General features: G+C 38.7%; 1 protein-coding gene across 5 annotated transcripts; it reads left to right on the forward strand.

Annotated features, from left to right (window-relative positions):
- Positions 1 to 2150: 2150 nt before the first annotated feature.
- On the forward strand, positions 2151 to 12136 carry casp7 (caspase 7, apoptosis-related cysteine peptidase). 5 transcript variants are annotated; one of them, XM_084937673.1, is made up of 7 exons: positions 2151 to 2249; positions 2634 to 2755; positions 6090 to 6238; positions 6329 to 6457; positions 8387 to 8562; positions 8761 to 8959; positions 9111 to 12136. In XM_084937673.1, the coding sequence occupies exons 1-7, from the start codon at positions 2193 to 2195 to the stop codon at positions 9335 to 9337; spliced, it is 1059 nt and encodes a 352-aa protein (XP_084793799.1). In that variant the 5' UTR covers positions 2151 to 2192; the 3' UTR covers positions 9338 to 12136. The 5 variants fall into 5 exon arrangements, with proteins under 5 accessions (XP_084793799.1, XP_084793797.1, XP_084793800.1 ...); XM_084937671.1 differs by having other exon boundaries at positions 6087 to 6238; positions 9111 to 12134; XM_084937674.1 differs by having other exon boundaries at positions 6087 to 6238; positions 8821 to 8959; positions 9111 to 12134.
- The last annotated feature ends 3866 nt before the right edge of the window (positions 12137 to 16002 follow it).

Raw genomic sequence — 16002 nt, forward strand, 5'->3', positions numbered from 1 at the left:
ACATGTCAATCTATATGTGTAATGATCCTCAGTTGGACAGCTACCTCAACTTTGAGTATCTCCACATGACTAACAACATAAAACTGTGATTCCCTGTGTAATACTTTTACTTAGTCAAGTCATCAGCCATGCATGTAAACACAAAGTGTAGGCTGCTTGTTTAAGGCAGGTTTCTGTAGACTTACAAAAGATTTAAAGAACAATGACACAGACATACGAGAAAAATACACATAAAGTGAATACTAAAGAAAAGGGTTAACCCAACATTAGCAAACAGCTTTTTTGACACAAAATGAGGCAATCAAGACCCTTCTGAAGCTCAAAAGGGTCAGGGCTGTATTCACTGTAGGAAGACTGTCATGAGGTTGAGGTTTTTAATCTAACTGTGATAATAGGTCACATACCTTGACCTCATAGGATTTTTTTTGTGATTTTTGATAGATTAAATATGCAATAGGAGTAAATATTTAATGCTTTGAAATTAATTGTTTATAGAGTATTCTTATACTTGAAGGAAATAGTTTCATATTAGGGAATTAGTCAGTTATAACATATTACTTTTCTTTGCGTGATCAGAAACGTTCGATGTTTGAGGTTATTAACTTCAGTCTATAATGTGACATTTTATCTGTGATGTCTTAAAATGCTTCTTTGATTTTCTAATGGATCAACTGTTTTAGTCTAAGATACAGTAAGACTTCTTGTGCCTTTTACAATTTCATTACAATAAGAATAGAAACAGGAGCAGAAACAGAAATACTCTGTTAGATAAAATAATTTTAAAAATAACTAAATAAGCTTGAATTACTAGCAACCAAGATACAGAAAATAACAATTAAATGTCTTAGTGTAATAGCCACAGATAGAATGGATCTCTTGGAGTGCTCAGAGATCCTTTGGGCCAATGAGGCTGTTGCTGTGTGTGCTGCAGTGACCAATCAGAGAGGCATGTGTCGGGTGGGATAGATTGCCCATGATGCTGAGGAGTTTCTTCAGCATCCTGCTCTCACACCTCTACTGGAGTCTGATGCTCCACTCCCAGAACTGAACCAGCCTTTTAGTTTGTTCATTCTGCTGGCATCAGCTGCTTGCACTCTGCTGCCCCAGCTCACATAGAAAACCACACTTGCCACCAGAGTGATAAACTGATATTGACTGATATTGAAGGTTCTGAGCTTCCTTAATAGATGCAGGAGACTCTGGTCCTTATTAAAGACAACCTCTGTTCTCTTGGACCGGTCCAGTTTCTTGTCTATGTGTGCTCTTAGGTATCTGTATTTTTCAACAGCATCAGTTCCCCTCACAATAACAGTGGAGGGAGGAGGAACATGGCTCAGTGATAGAGCCAATAAAAGCTTGTCTTAAGTCTAAAATGTAGAGGGTGAAGAAGAAGGATCATAAAACAGTTCCCTGTGCTGCTCAGTGTACTGTCAAAGCAGCAGCTCCCCAGCCAGAACTGCCTGGTAGTCTAATGACTATGAGTGGAGCATCGACCTGCCCAGATTCCCCCAGTACTAATGGTCGTAATGGTATTAAAAGCACTGGAGAGCAGGTAGATGAAGGCATCCTCCGCATCTGTGCCCTCGGTAAGAAAACTACAAGGGGTCCAGCTAAGGCTCCACCAGATGCAGATAACAGAGGATTAGCATACAGTTTTAATTTGGTATATTTGATAGGTGCTTTTCAATACCCGGCGAGGCACTGAATAAGATTTTCTTTAAACTTTAAGCAGTGATTAAGAGACAGAAAAAAATATATAAGAAACAAACTGCATTTGTAATTTAGGGCAACATTAAACAAATGAATATACATACCTGGCATAGATTATTCGCTTTATGCTGTATTATTATGTCTTCACCGGCCAGCACAGAAAAAAGTCTTAATTTACGTTTGTGGATATAAATTTGATCAATATACTACAGGTAAATGCTGTCACGAATATTTCTGCTCCAGAGCAACTAAAACCTTTCCCATTTGGAAGAGAAAAAAGATAAACCTTCATAAAGTAATCTTGCTTTTAGTACATCCTTTATTATTATTGTTATTGTTATTGTTATTGTTATTTGCAAACAACTAGTCGTTTTTCTCCTTTCAGAAAACAAGTGTGCCAAGTGTGCAGGTAGGAGGGACGCAGTGCTGTGACGCAGTTACGCAGTCGCGAGAAGTCAAACCGTACTTTCTCTTTCTTTCACATGGAAGAAGGGACAGAAACTCAGAAGGAGACACTTTGGAGAACGAAAATAAGTCAGGTAACTTTAGTGTTACAGCGAAGTTCGCGTAACACAGTACGATTCAGCTTAACTTCACTCCTGTGTATTAATCTCTTTAGGTATACTTAAAGAAAATGAAAAGTTTATTTACGTATTTTTAGCTAAGTCGCTTTTCTGCTACATGCTAACCAGACATGAAGCTAACAAGTCAAGTTGAATGCCTCAATGTGTTAAAGTGTTAATAAAAGCAGTCTAAATTTAGCTAGCTGTCCGTTTTCAAACCGTTGAGGTGGGACTGAAGAAGATTAAGGAAGTGAGGCAAACTTGTCTCAAAATAACGCCAACGTGTGGTTAGTTTACACCTAATGTACGGAAAGCAGTAGGTTAAGTAAACCATAACGTTATGTTCGATTTGTGTGCTAGAAGAAGATGGCTGGATACGCTGGTGAACCCTCTGAACTTGGAGAGGGTGGGGGAGATGGGCCGGTGACAGACGAAACAGACGCCAAGCCTGACCGCAAAGGGAGATTTCTGCTATTTGGGAGGTGACTTCCTTTTTATTGTTTCTAAACATGAAAACCAGTTAACCTTCGAGGGAAAAAAAGGTCATAAGTTTGGGCCCTAAAAATAAACTCAGTATAACTCAAATAATCTACGTACTGTAATAATATAGGTATTAAGCTGTGGGTTTTGCTTTCATTATTATTCCCTCACTCATTTACAAGGTGTGTGTTCATTTACTGTGGTTGTATCAAGATAAGGTACATGTACTGGACACTTTGTTAGGTACACCATACTAGTACTGGATTGGACCTTTTCTTCCCTTCGGAAGTGCTTTAATTATGGAAAGGTTCTTGAAACGTCCCTCAGAGATTTTGGTCCATATTGACATGACAGCATCACACAGCTGTGTAGGAGATTTGTTGGCTGCACATCCATAGTGGGACTCTCACTCTCTGCCGCATCCCAAAGGTGGACTGAGATCTTGGGGATCATCTCAAGTTCAAGAAACCAGTTTGAAATTATCTGGATTTGTGACACAGCACGTAATTGTGCTGCAAGAAGCCGTCAGGAGGTTATTATACTGCAAGCATAAAGGGATGGTTAACATCCCTCAGATAGGCTGTAGTGTTGAAGAAATGTTAAGCTGGTGAGCCAGTGTGAAGGTGAGAGATGCTCTTCTACTTAAATTGATTGTTACGAATGTTATCAGCTTGACGGAGTCTGGCTGACCTCATCTAACCTCGCTGGATAGTTTCTCTTTTTTTGGACCTTCCTCTCTAAACCCCAGAGACTGTCGTGTGACAAGATCTCAGTAGATCAGTAGTTGAAATACTCGGACCATCCCATCTACCAGTAACCATGCCACATTTAGTCACTTAAATCACCTTTCTTCCCCGTTCTGATGCTCAGTTTTGAACTTTAGCAGATCATCTTGACCATATCTACATTCATAAATGCACTGAGTTCCTGCCATGTGATCGGTTGATTAGATGTTTGCAATAACAAGCAATTGAGCAGATGTACCTAATTAGGTGGCTGGTGAGTGTGTAGTTTTTAAACCATCCTATCATCTGTAGCATAATCTGTCTGTTTTAATTTGCTTATATTTTTCTGGTGATATTGTCACCTGTTATGATTTGTTTGTGTTGGATGTGCAAACTTTCTTTTTTTTTCATGGTTCTTCCACATCTGTATATGCCCCACAGATCTTACAGTACACACATCATAACACATAAACATAGCAAGCAAGCTCGCACTTTGCATAAAATTCAAATGAAGGTTTTCACAGAATAGAATAACAAAAGTTATAACAAAACTCTATTTCTGACTGCTTCAGTATTCCTGTAGATACTATTATAATTGGTTTGCAAGTAATTTCTGGCTTGTCTTTTTATTTCAATGGTAGTCTTCTGTTGAAATTTGCTTTATTATTCTCTAATTTAGAAAAGAAATAAAACCCAAAGTGTATTGATTTAAATTACTCAGACATGTATTTGCTCATTTTCTCAAGTAAAACTATTGTGGTGATAAACCACTTCCACATAGGATTTATGTCCACAACCACACAGTTATTTTTGGACCACACACAGCCGAGCACTCTCAGTAAGATCCTGGATTCAGTATCTGAAGGTGACTGTGGTTTCACAGCTAATCAAAACCTAAAAAAGTAGACTGTAAAAATACCCTTGATTTTACACAGCGACCTGGTTTTGAATAGCCCAATTAAGGCAATGGGTCACAGAACATGAAATCAATCTTAAGTCTAATTCAGGGACAGGGGTCAGTCCTCAAGTGGCTTCTCAAAATTAGACCATAGCTGAGGCCAAAATCATTCAAAATGTGCATTCATTATATCATGGAGTGTGGGCCTTTTAACAGTATGCAAATTTGTTTTGTAAACTGATCACTGACACAAAGAGCTGTTTATTCCAGTCTCACTCACAAGGTGGCACTCTGGACCTTTTTAATGGAGAAGTATAAAGTACGGCAGCTGTGTTTTCCCTCAGACACTGGTAATCAAGCAAAAAGGCTCTGCGCTCCGTCTGGAATTTAGATTCTTACCCAAAAATATCAAGATAGCAAGCAATAGAAGATGTAAAAAATACTATATTAAGGAATTATTAATGAAATTCACATTCATTTATTAATCATTTGTGGTGTGCTTTGGTGTTCATCAAAGGAATATCTTCTTGGAAAGGAATATTTTCTTTATTTACTTATTTATTTAGTTGCCTTTTTGTCACAAGTGTAGATAACAAGTATGAAAATCCAAACAGGTGGATTCTGTACCTGTCAGCAGAGGAGCTACTTGTTGCCCTGTCTGACCTCAGCAGGGAGAGCGAGGCACAGGGGCCATGTGTGAATAGGCCTTTAGAAAGCACTGGTGTGATGGTGAGGTTGCTGACTCAGGGGCCTCACAGTGCGCCGCCCCAGTCAGGTCTCCATCCAGAACAGAGAGCATGTCAGTATCCTAGCACACAACCAAAAATTACGCTTCCAGGTTTGGAGAAACTTGTTTTTTTGTGAGGGAACAAAAGACACAAGACGAAAGCAACGCATTTCAGATGCAGAGTGGCGTAGCGCTTAATGACGAACCCAGGTAAGACAGACGCAACGTCCTCCTATTCCGCTCGACTGTCTTCCTGCTGTACCTGCAGTGCCCAGGGTCTCAGCTCTTTGCACAGCCTCGTGCAGTTGTTTGGTACAGTTGGCACAATTTGGAAGTGGGAGGGGGCTAGAAAAAGTTCTGGATCACATGTTTGTTTTGTTTTTTTTTTTCTAATATGGCTGGGCAGCCTGTGAGTGAGCACGCAAGACTGTTGGTACACATTGCTGTGCATTGTTCCCATGCTTGAGTAAGCTGTTGACTAGGCTCTTCTGGAAAAAGCCTTGATTTTGTGAGTCCCTAATGGGTCACTGTTGGCTAAGCTATCTGGATGGATCTTGTAAAGAATGGAAATATGACAGGTGTGTGAGAATTACCACTCGTGGAGGATTTCTTCTTGCTCAGTATAGATTGCTGTTTTTATGATTTTTTTTTCCAATTATCTGCGCTAAGCAAAAATGTTCTAGTTTCTCCTTAAATCTTCCTTTGGATTTCTGCAACCAACTTTGGCCGTGACTTTAATGCCTTATTTGGAAATGTATGTACCCTTTGGTTTCTAAGTAAGTGGTTCGTGTTGTTTTCAGTTTAATGTGTGTTACTTGTTTTGAAAATTTTACTTAAGGATCATTCATTTGTAGTATTTTTTTGTATTTAAATAGACATCTCAGCTGCAGGAAATTTTAACTGAGAGAAATTTGACAAACTGTTTTAACCGTGCAATATAATATAACTGGTTTTTTTTTTTTTTTATTGTCATTGTATAAAAGCAGGAAGAATAAGGATGGCCAGACGCGGGAGCAGGACTACTCTTCTGAAAGCCATTACAGAATTGTTTCACCAACATTCCAGTATAAGATGAGCCACCGGCGAGTGGGAAAGTGCATCATCATCAATAACAAAAACTTTGATGAAAAGACGGGTATAGCAAACCTTACTCAAACGTATAAATTCAGTTTGGCTCAGTGTTATTGCATATTGAGTTTGTAATGTAAGCGTTCTTTTTTGACAGGGATGAATGTACGCAATGGCACGGATCGAGACGCAGGCGAGCTTTACAAGTGCTTCAAGAACCTGGGCTTTGATGTCATTCTTTACAACGATCAGACATGTGAGAAGATGGAGCGTCTTCTCCGAGAGGGTAAGTCATGTCATGTAGATAACAAGACTTTTTTTTTTTTTTTTTACATTTTTCTTTTTGTTGTGATGGTGTTTCATATTTAATATTTAGATCCAAATGTAGGCACATATTTTCTTTTGTAAGCCACTGCAGTTGACGGAAGGGTTAGCAGCACAAAGTGTATTATTTCTGATATGCATATAGTTACATACTAGTAATCTGGTGCCTTCTAATGTGTAAAACAGGGAGGCCTTTGGTCATATACACCCTCTTTGATCTTTTGTGGGCCCGACCTGTGAAACTTCCTTCTCTGTCATTGTACAGATATTTAACTACACATTTAGTCAATTAGATATTTTTATATTAGAAAAATGAGCACAAGTTCAACATTGCGTCTGTTTTTCAACATGATAAAGAAATGCTGCTTTAGTAGATGAAAGAAATGTGTCAGTATGAGTCTTAAATTGTAAGAAGCAAATGTGTAAAATTACAGAAATCTATTATTTACTTACTTAAGTGAAATATGAATGGTGATAGGGAGATCTCTATCAGTAGGAAAACCTGTAAAAAGTACAAAACTTATGCTCTCCTTCACATTTTTCAAAGCCATCCAGTAGAGCTGTTCAATATAATGATATATATCGGATGACGATATGAAAATGTCTATCGTTTCATTTTACGCTATCGTTTGTTTTGTGGTGTCGCAAAATAAACCGTTTACGGCAATATTTTTTCATCGTTTTGATGGTCACTGTAGTGGCTTTATTAATTTCTTAAAGTTCTCACTTTCTCTTATATTTAAAATAACCACACTACAGACAGACAAGCCACTATTTTTACGCGTTGTCGTTAGCAACGTGTGGCGCCACCATCCTTTGTTTATTTTCCACATAAACCTTTCACAATAAAGCTGAAGATCCTGTTGAGATTTTTCAAAATAAACTGAAATGATGACAAACTAAAGGACCTGTCAAAACAAAGTGAGGAACTTATTTTTAAACGAGGGGCCACCTCTGTAGCATGGACATGGTTTGGTTATGAAAAGTCTGACACGGACCAGAAAACGGTACTATGCAAATTATACAGGAAACCAGTCCCCACCTCACACTCAAACACGGCTCTTCTACCACCTATGCAAGAATCATGTAAAAGAGTACGGAAAAGGTTTATGTCAGGTGCTTAAAATAAACCTTGGACTTAAACGTTAAAACAGGCTTTTCTCAGCAGCACGCCGTGTAATAAATACTCATAAAGAAAATGCCTAAAAATGTATAGTTTCATGCATCGGTCAAAACACTCGACTCCAGTTACACGACACCCAGCTGAAAACACTTCACGTAAGCTGAGTTGCCTGAGATTCACATAATTTACAGAAAATGTAAGATTTTTCTGATATATATCGTTGTCAGGACGATAAATGTCTTATATTGGGATATGAGATTTTTGGTCATATCGCACAGCCCTACCATCCAGTAGCCTGGATTAAAGTCTTCCTTGGCCTGATTCTGCCTTATGTTAGACATCCTTGTTGTAAAATGACCAAGATGTGCAAGTTTAAATTAATAATTCTTGTTTCTTAACAACCACCACTGATATAAAAGTAACACATCCTACTACTAAATTTAGCCAAATGTGTCTCTAATCAAAGTAACTGGAAGTCCAATAACCAGGTTTTATGATCATAAGACTATATGAACCTGTCATGTCAGTGATGCTGATATTTCTTATTATGACAAAGGGCTCACTGGCATATTCAATATTTTGACGGGCTGCATTATAAATCATTCTTTATCAGTTAAATATATAACTTAGCTGAAATCTCAAATTCACGCTAAATAAAATTCAGACGTATCTATTAGGGACTGACTTTACTCATTGATCTAGACAGGTTTAACAAGGCCTGAGTCGAGCTAGGAGTTCAGTGTTTGTTTGTTTGTGTGTGTGGTTCAGCCTCGGAAGAAGACCACAGTGACAGCTCGTGTTTCGCCTGCATCCTGCTGAGCCACGGCGAGGAAGGCATGATCTACGGCACAGACGGAGCCATGCCCATCAAAACGATGACCTCGCTGTTCAGGGGGGACAAGTGCAAAAGCTTAGTGGGAAAGCCAAAACTCTTCTTCATCCAGGTGTGCATGGTTCATACTTGATTGTGTGACTAAAGTCTTCTATTGTAACAATAGCAGTGTTAAGTTACAGATTTGTGTGAACTTCTATTTGCTACTTTTCACCCAAATGGGCAGTTTGAACAGTTCTTTGCTGTGGAAATAGGTGAATTTGGCTTATCTCAGCTTTTAAAAACAGTTAATTTTGAATTGCTTCACCAGGTCATCGATGAGAAAGCTACTCAGGATCACAATGAAATGTCATTTCATTTACTTCACCAGGCTTGTAGGGGTTCAGAATTTGATGATGGTATACAGACAGATTCAGGTCCACCAAATGATGCCCTGGAGACCGATGCAAATCCAAGACATAAGATCCCCGTAGAGGCTGATTTCCTCTTTGCCTACTCCACTGTGCCAGGTAAACCTGAAATCCCAGTTTAAACAACATATTTTTCCTTACAGTAAAATACCATTGGTATATATAAGTGGAGAAGCATTTCCTGAAGAGTCTAGTTTGACTGATTTCTAGTTTCTAGTTTCACTGCTCACTAATGATGCTTATTTTCCAGGATATTACTCATGGAGGAATCCTGGGCGTGGCTCCTGGTTTGTACAGGCGCTCTGCAACGTCCTGAACGAGTTTGGAAAACAGCTGGAGATAATGCAGATCCTGACACGGGTCAATTACATGGTGGCCACCAGCTTTGAGTCCTGGTCTGAAGACCCCCGCTTCAGTGAGAAGAAGCAGATTCCCTGTGTGGTCTCTATGCTGACAAAAGAACTGTATTTCAACTGACTGCCGATCCACCTGACTGTACTGTAATGGTGCCACAGACTGACCGACTGACTAACTAGACTGACTAGACTAGACTGTTTCAGGTACTGATTAAGCAGTCAAAGCATTCAGGGATGATTCAGGCCTGGCAGGACGCTTCATATTTCATGCACATATGACATTTTGCATGTGGACTTGGGGCCGAAAAGCACTACATGAGAAACAAAAACATTACAGTGGCACACGGCGTTCATGTGTTGATAGTGAAACTTCTTCCTCTTCTTCACATTCTTCCACTTCTTCAGAATAATGGTGTCACATTTGATCTGATCTTCGTTGACAGGCGTTGTGAAATATCCATGTTATTCTACCAGCCCAGAAAATTTGCTGCCAGGTTTTGTGGGTTTATAGAATCGTCTATACGTCACACCATTTTCCAGCATTTGCAGTAGATGTTTGAAGGGACTGAACCCTATGAACACGGGCAAGCAAGGATGGGCAAAAGTTGGCTTTTGGTATTCTACGACTCTCAGTGGAAAAACATCTTGTCATTTTGACTGATCTAATATGATTTGAAAAACGAAATTAAGCCCCTTTTAAGATTCATTAGGCAGTTTATAGAAATCTTCAGTAGGAAACTGAAATGAGTGATTACTAGAACTTTGATTGCTGTAGGAGTGTTGAGGGACCTGCCTTCATTACAGACCCTGTGCAATGAATTGTTAAAGAGAAAAATGCCTTTTAAAATGACTTAAAACATTTTCAGCTACCTGTATTTTAAAGTTTCTACTGTCAATTGTCAGAAAAAGAGACAAAAGAAAAGACAAACAGATCAGAAACATGTCAACCCTCTTGCCAAAGGCTTCTTGTCTCAGCCTTCCTAGCAAGTTTTAGTTTGTAGCAGAAAGCTGGTATCCTCAGGTTCTTTAATGTCCATGAAGTGGGTAAATGTCATGTTAATTTCATATCCATAGTGGTTAGGAAGATGTGATTGTTTGCTGTGTAATGATTAGTTCAGTGAGGTTTTGGGTCAAGTGCATAGCATAGAGTCCGCCCTATTAAAAACAAGGACCATTTTACCACTGTTCTCAATGTAATGTTGAAGGCTTCACTTCTTTAAACTCAAATAAGTTAATCTATGCACCATTATGCAGTCAAAAAACTGTAATGGATTCTGCTTGTTATCTTTAGAGTTCTTCTTCAATATTTTTTACTAAATAATGAAATAAATGCTGTATGATTATAACACTAGATAGACAAAAGAATGTCCAAAGCTGTGTTGTAAATTTGTTAAATATCATAGTCTTAACTTGAACTGGGGCCTTAAGCACAAATGCCAAATCATTTTACTGAATACATTTATGTTCTCTGCTTATACACTACACAGTAGTAAACTATCAGTCTCATACCAAATCTCTTTTATTCATTTTTTTTAAACTGTTGCTATGCTCTCCTTATGCAATTAGGACATATAACCACCACAAGAGCTCATGACCAAGACACCAAAGACCCTAAACTCCCCCAGTTAGGGTATTAACTTGTCCCAGACCTGAAGTGGGCTCTGTACCATTAAAAAGCATGACCTCTGACTTAGAGGGGCTGATTCTCATTCCCATCACTTCACACTTGAGGGGTCGAGTGTGAAGTGATGGGTCGCTCTACGGGTCGCTCTGCATTCCTGCCCTTAAAGATAGGTGGAGTAGAGCCACTACCTCTTCATATAGCAAGGAACCAGTTGCCCGGGGCAAACCCAGGACTCTGGGGAGATTACATCTCTTGGCTGGTTTGGGAACGACTTTGTGTCTCCCAGATGAGCTGGAAGAGGTGGTGGGATGAGGGAAGCCTGGGTTCTCTGCTTAGAGTGCTACCCCTGCAATCTGAACTCTGATAGGCGGCAGAGAATGGATGGATGGTACAGACAAATTTCTAAACAATTTAATGAATTTATTAATTCGTTACAACTTAAACAAAGTTTGTTTCTGCAGATAATGTGTTATTGAGTGTTTTTAATTACAAAGGCAGCTATTACTGACATTCTGAACATACACACTCCACATGTCCACAATCTCGCTTTTTCTAAAAGGTTTTACCATAATTCATATAACTGCATGTCTCAGTACCTTAGAGGGGGAAGTTCAGCAGTTGGTTTCATTTTTTTTTTTTTTTTTTAGCTTTTTTATGCTTTTTTAATTAAATAAATATATTTTATTATTTTATTTTTTTTAATCAGGATGGTATTCCTCATCCGTGTCCATTGTACCCACAAGTGTTAAATCTTCTCAACACATGGATCTGTGATGAGCGATGTAGTGCCTAACCTGTGCCAAAAGGAGTTTTTGCTCCACTTATTTTGGAATGGAGTTGAAAAAGGGGGAAAATGTGTTTAGGGGTAAAATTTTAAATGCTTTCAGGTTTTAAATGCTGTTGTCCTCAGGAATATATTTGAAAAGATTTGGGAAAATGAATGACTGAATTCATGATTTATTTCTTTTTTATTTGGGGCAATACATTATTTAAACAACTTCAAAATAAAGAAATGCTCATGTAAACAGTTCATTGTATTAAACTTACACACTTTATAATGTAGTGAAGTCTGTATCATTTGTCTTGCACATTTGTAAACAGACCCCATTGAAAACATTGTTTTTTGGTAGGATGGTGCTTACATACATACAAACAAATTATGAAGTCACTGGGTATTTTTAAATGTTTCCATGTGTTTCACTCAGTGCTCACTTAAAATTTGGGAGTTGTACTTGTATTGGTAAAAACATTCCAGGGTCAGAATGGATATTAAAGCTTTTTAAAACATTTCTCTCATTGTCATCTTAAAAACATAAATGTTTTTTTTAGATCGTGAATGTCAAACCATAAGACCTGCAGGCCAGCAGTGCCCTAGCAAAGTGTCTAATCTGGCTCACTGAATGGGTTTATAAGCTGCGAAAAGCACAGAGAAGGAGGGGCTCGTTTTTGGACCTTTTGTATTTCCCACTAGGAAGCATGACTTATGTTGTGATAATAGTTGTTCACTTTGCTCATTTCAACCAAGCCAAAGATCTGAATCATCTTACTGATAACATCATGCCCGTGGCGTCCTATAATGAGATTTTTACCGTAAGCCAATCTATGCTGGCACATCTCTTTGAATTATGAAAACAGTTAACGGTTAAAAAGCGGATGAACTACTGATCATATTTTCCGTAAGACAACTCGGGTGATTTTTTTTCTACTATTTTCAGGTTTGCATGTGTGTGTTTAGTCCATGAACTAAAATCTGCAATGAAAATGAAAATAAACTCTTAACACTGATGTATTAATCATTCAAACCTAAAAATAAAATAAAAATCATTTAAACTGTAAATGCAGTAAAAGCATACCTGGATAGAAAAACACACAATGGAACACTATCAGTCATGGATTGGCCTCCCCAGAGCCTGGATGTGAAAGTTATTGAACCAGTGTGGGATCATCTTAATAGAGAACGGGGGAAAAGACAGCTAAGACCCTAAGAAGACCTCTGAACATCCTTCAGGAAACCTGGATAATGATTCCTTAAGAGTAGCTAAAGAAATAATGAGAGCATAAGAAAGCTTGCTTAAGAAAGTTGAGGATTTATTGAAAAATCAAGGTGTTTCAAATATTGACTTTCAAGCTTATTAGAGTTGAACAAACTTTCACTTTTCTTTTGCCTACTTAATTTTACCATGTATGTTTGCATGTTTCAATAAATTGTTGCACTAATTGTTTAATTGTTGTTTCAATAATCCTATTACATCACATACTGGATATACATACCAAAGCTTATTTAACTCTAAAGATTTGTAAGCTCTGGTATGCATACACGTGAATGATGGTAAACAACATGCGCAGTAAATCTAAAACAGAAATGCTTTAAAAATTACTTCATACTAACATAGACTTGCTTGTAATCAGGGCTGCGGTGCTGTATCAACAAAGTAAACGACTCACGGTCCGGTACTAGTCCATGGCCCGGGGGTTGGGGGCAGGAAAGGACAGAGCAGGCTGTACCTGCTGCGGAGGCTCAGGTCGTTTGGAGTGAACGGCCCACTCCTAAAGACCTTCTATGACTCCGTGGTGGCCTCTGACATCTTTTTTACAGTGTGGTCTGCTGGGGTGGCAGCATCTCTGCTGGAGAACATCTCCCACCCCGTCCAGGAGACTCTGACAGCACTGAGCAGCTCCTTCAGTGGCAGGCTGCGGCACCCACGATGTGGGGCGGAGAGATTTCGCAGGCCTTTCCTCCCCACTGCTGTCAGACTCTACAACACAGTCTCTGCAGAGGCCGACAGATGTGCAGACAGACACACACACACACACATCCCTTGATGTGCAATGGCACATGTTTATTTTATTCTATTCTATTGTTTTTCTGTTTTTCTCTTCTTTCTCTTAATTTTTCACTGTTCTTGTACTTTCTGCCGTGACCAAAAATTTCCCACGTGTGGGACTAATAAAGGTTTATCTTATCTTTTCTTATTTCTGGGTAAACTCATAGCTTGCAACATCTTTTCAGTGACAGGATCGTAGGATCTGATGAACAACAATAGACTGATGTAAGACCTAGAAGCTGTTTAATCTTGAAGTCATCCATTTCAGTCAGGTCTGGATCAGCCAGTTTCAGTGTCTTAGAAATTCCAATTTCACACAAAACAAAGAGATTAAAGAAGTAATGAAAAGCTAAAGAGGTGTTTTTAATATCTGTCAATCAAAATTCTAACCAGAGGTTTCTGCTTTGAGGTTTAATCTAAACACTGGATCTTGTTAGTCAACTAAGAATCGATTTGTCATTCCACTGCACCAGGAAATGCTCCATTTGTTTTCAGTAAGGAAAAACTGGCTGTGCAGTAAATAAAGTGGCTCAAGGTACTGGTAAACGCCACAACTTGATTTTCAGGGTATTCTCCCCTCTTGGCATTTCCCCCAAAATATGTTTGGTATGTCTGGGCACTCTGCTCTGTTAAAATATTGTACTGTAGGTACCTATTGTGTCACATGTGAATAATATATACCTCACACAAAGAGGTTTTGAAGCAAGCTGTTACCTCAGAAAATGTGACTGTTTCTAGATCCTGTTAAAGCTATATCAAAGAACATATGATAATGCTATTTAATGCCAGTGAGAGAGATATGCATTGAAATTCAATGAGTGGCACAAGCTGGGCTCATTACTTTATGTCTACCTGAATATTACTTTCCTCAGCAGTGATGTTGACCAGTTTCTAGCTCCTCTGTGGCCTCGGCCCATCTACAATTCACTTTGCGTCATCCTGTCTCTTTTTTATTTGATCCTTTCCTGCTCTAGTCTTTATCTGAAGTTAAAGTGGCCAAGGATTTAACACCTGAGCAGATTACAATTTAAAGAACAAGTGTAGTGAAATGTCTTGGATAGAAGTCAAACTGTAGGCAGAGCTTTGTTTTCAGGCATGCCAGGCACCAAATCGGTCACAGTGATAAATGTTTGTGCAAGAAAAGGAGGCCAGTTCAAAAGTTCATAACATAGTGTAACAGCAAAGAAAAGACACTAGAATAAGGATTTATTTAGTTTTTTAGTATTTATTTTTGGTGTGAAGAAGAAAAACACTATTAAACAAAACATTATTAAAATGTTTCACTTGCAAATATTTTTGTGCTGAAAACTAAACTGTCAATGTATTAATCAAATACCTAATCTAATATTTTTAAAATTATTTTTAATTCTAAGTTTCTAATCTAAGTGCACCTCTCCATGAATTGCATCATTTGCTTCCCCAGTTGACAGCAGGAGGTTAGCTAGCAGGGGGCACCTCGCCTCTGGAAGGGTCTCCCAAGGCAATCTTGTCCTGTGTGAGGAGCCAAAAGCAAGAATGATTCATAACAGCTCTATAAATACATAAACAACCCAGAAACCTTGCCATTAATAGGGACACCAGGTTCCTGCCCTGGAACAATACCTGGAAGAAGTGGCCTTTGGTGACTCTCTTGTAAGCCCATTACTTGCAGAGGGAGCTGCTGAGTCGTTGAGTGCTTTTTAGATGAGATGACACTCAAAGTCAGAGGCCTTGGTAGGCTGATTCCTAACTATTAAAATTAGCTTTAAGGATATTGTGTATAGCTTGAGAAATTAATATAGACTGGTCCATCAAAATTTACAGCACAGCTTCTTGGATCAGCTTCCTGTTTTGGCTGAGAGGGGTGGTTGGGGGTCTGACTGTTGCGTATGTATTCTTTGTCTATTTTTCCTAAAGAAGGGAGATTTGATAATGCTTCCCAACTTCGAGTAGATTAACTTTCCGAGCCTCTGTGGAAAGGTCTCTGGGAGGGAACTTGGAAGTTTGCCCGGCCAGTCTGTTTGTGGGTTATGAGTATTAGAGGTGATCACTGTACAGCCTTTGTGAAAGCATTGCAAGTAATGATCCATGGTGGCTGTTAATCTCCTCCAGAGTTGTCCTTTGTCAAGAATTCTGTTCAGAAGTTGTTAGGTTGTTGTTTGGTATTTGGCATGATGATACAAATGGTTTGGATGAAAATTGCTGTTTTTCGATTATATATACAAAATCAAATTCTTCCTATTTTAATTTTTTTAAACTACACTACTGACCAAGTTCAGGTGGGTTCAGCATATGAAAGCAGTCCACTAGTGCAGATGAATAGCAACAAATGCAAACAAAATTATAAACTAATCCCAG

This window comes from Perissodus microlepis, chromosome 8, assembly GCF_051167445.1.
Source record: "Perissodus microlepis isolate ML-2025 ecotype Zambia chromosome 8, ASM5116744v1, whole genome shotgun sequence".
NCBI classification, from domain to species: domain Eukaryota; kingdom Metazoa; phylum Chordata; class Actinopteri; order Cichliformes; family Cichlidae; genus Perissodus; species Perissodus microlepis.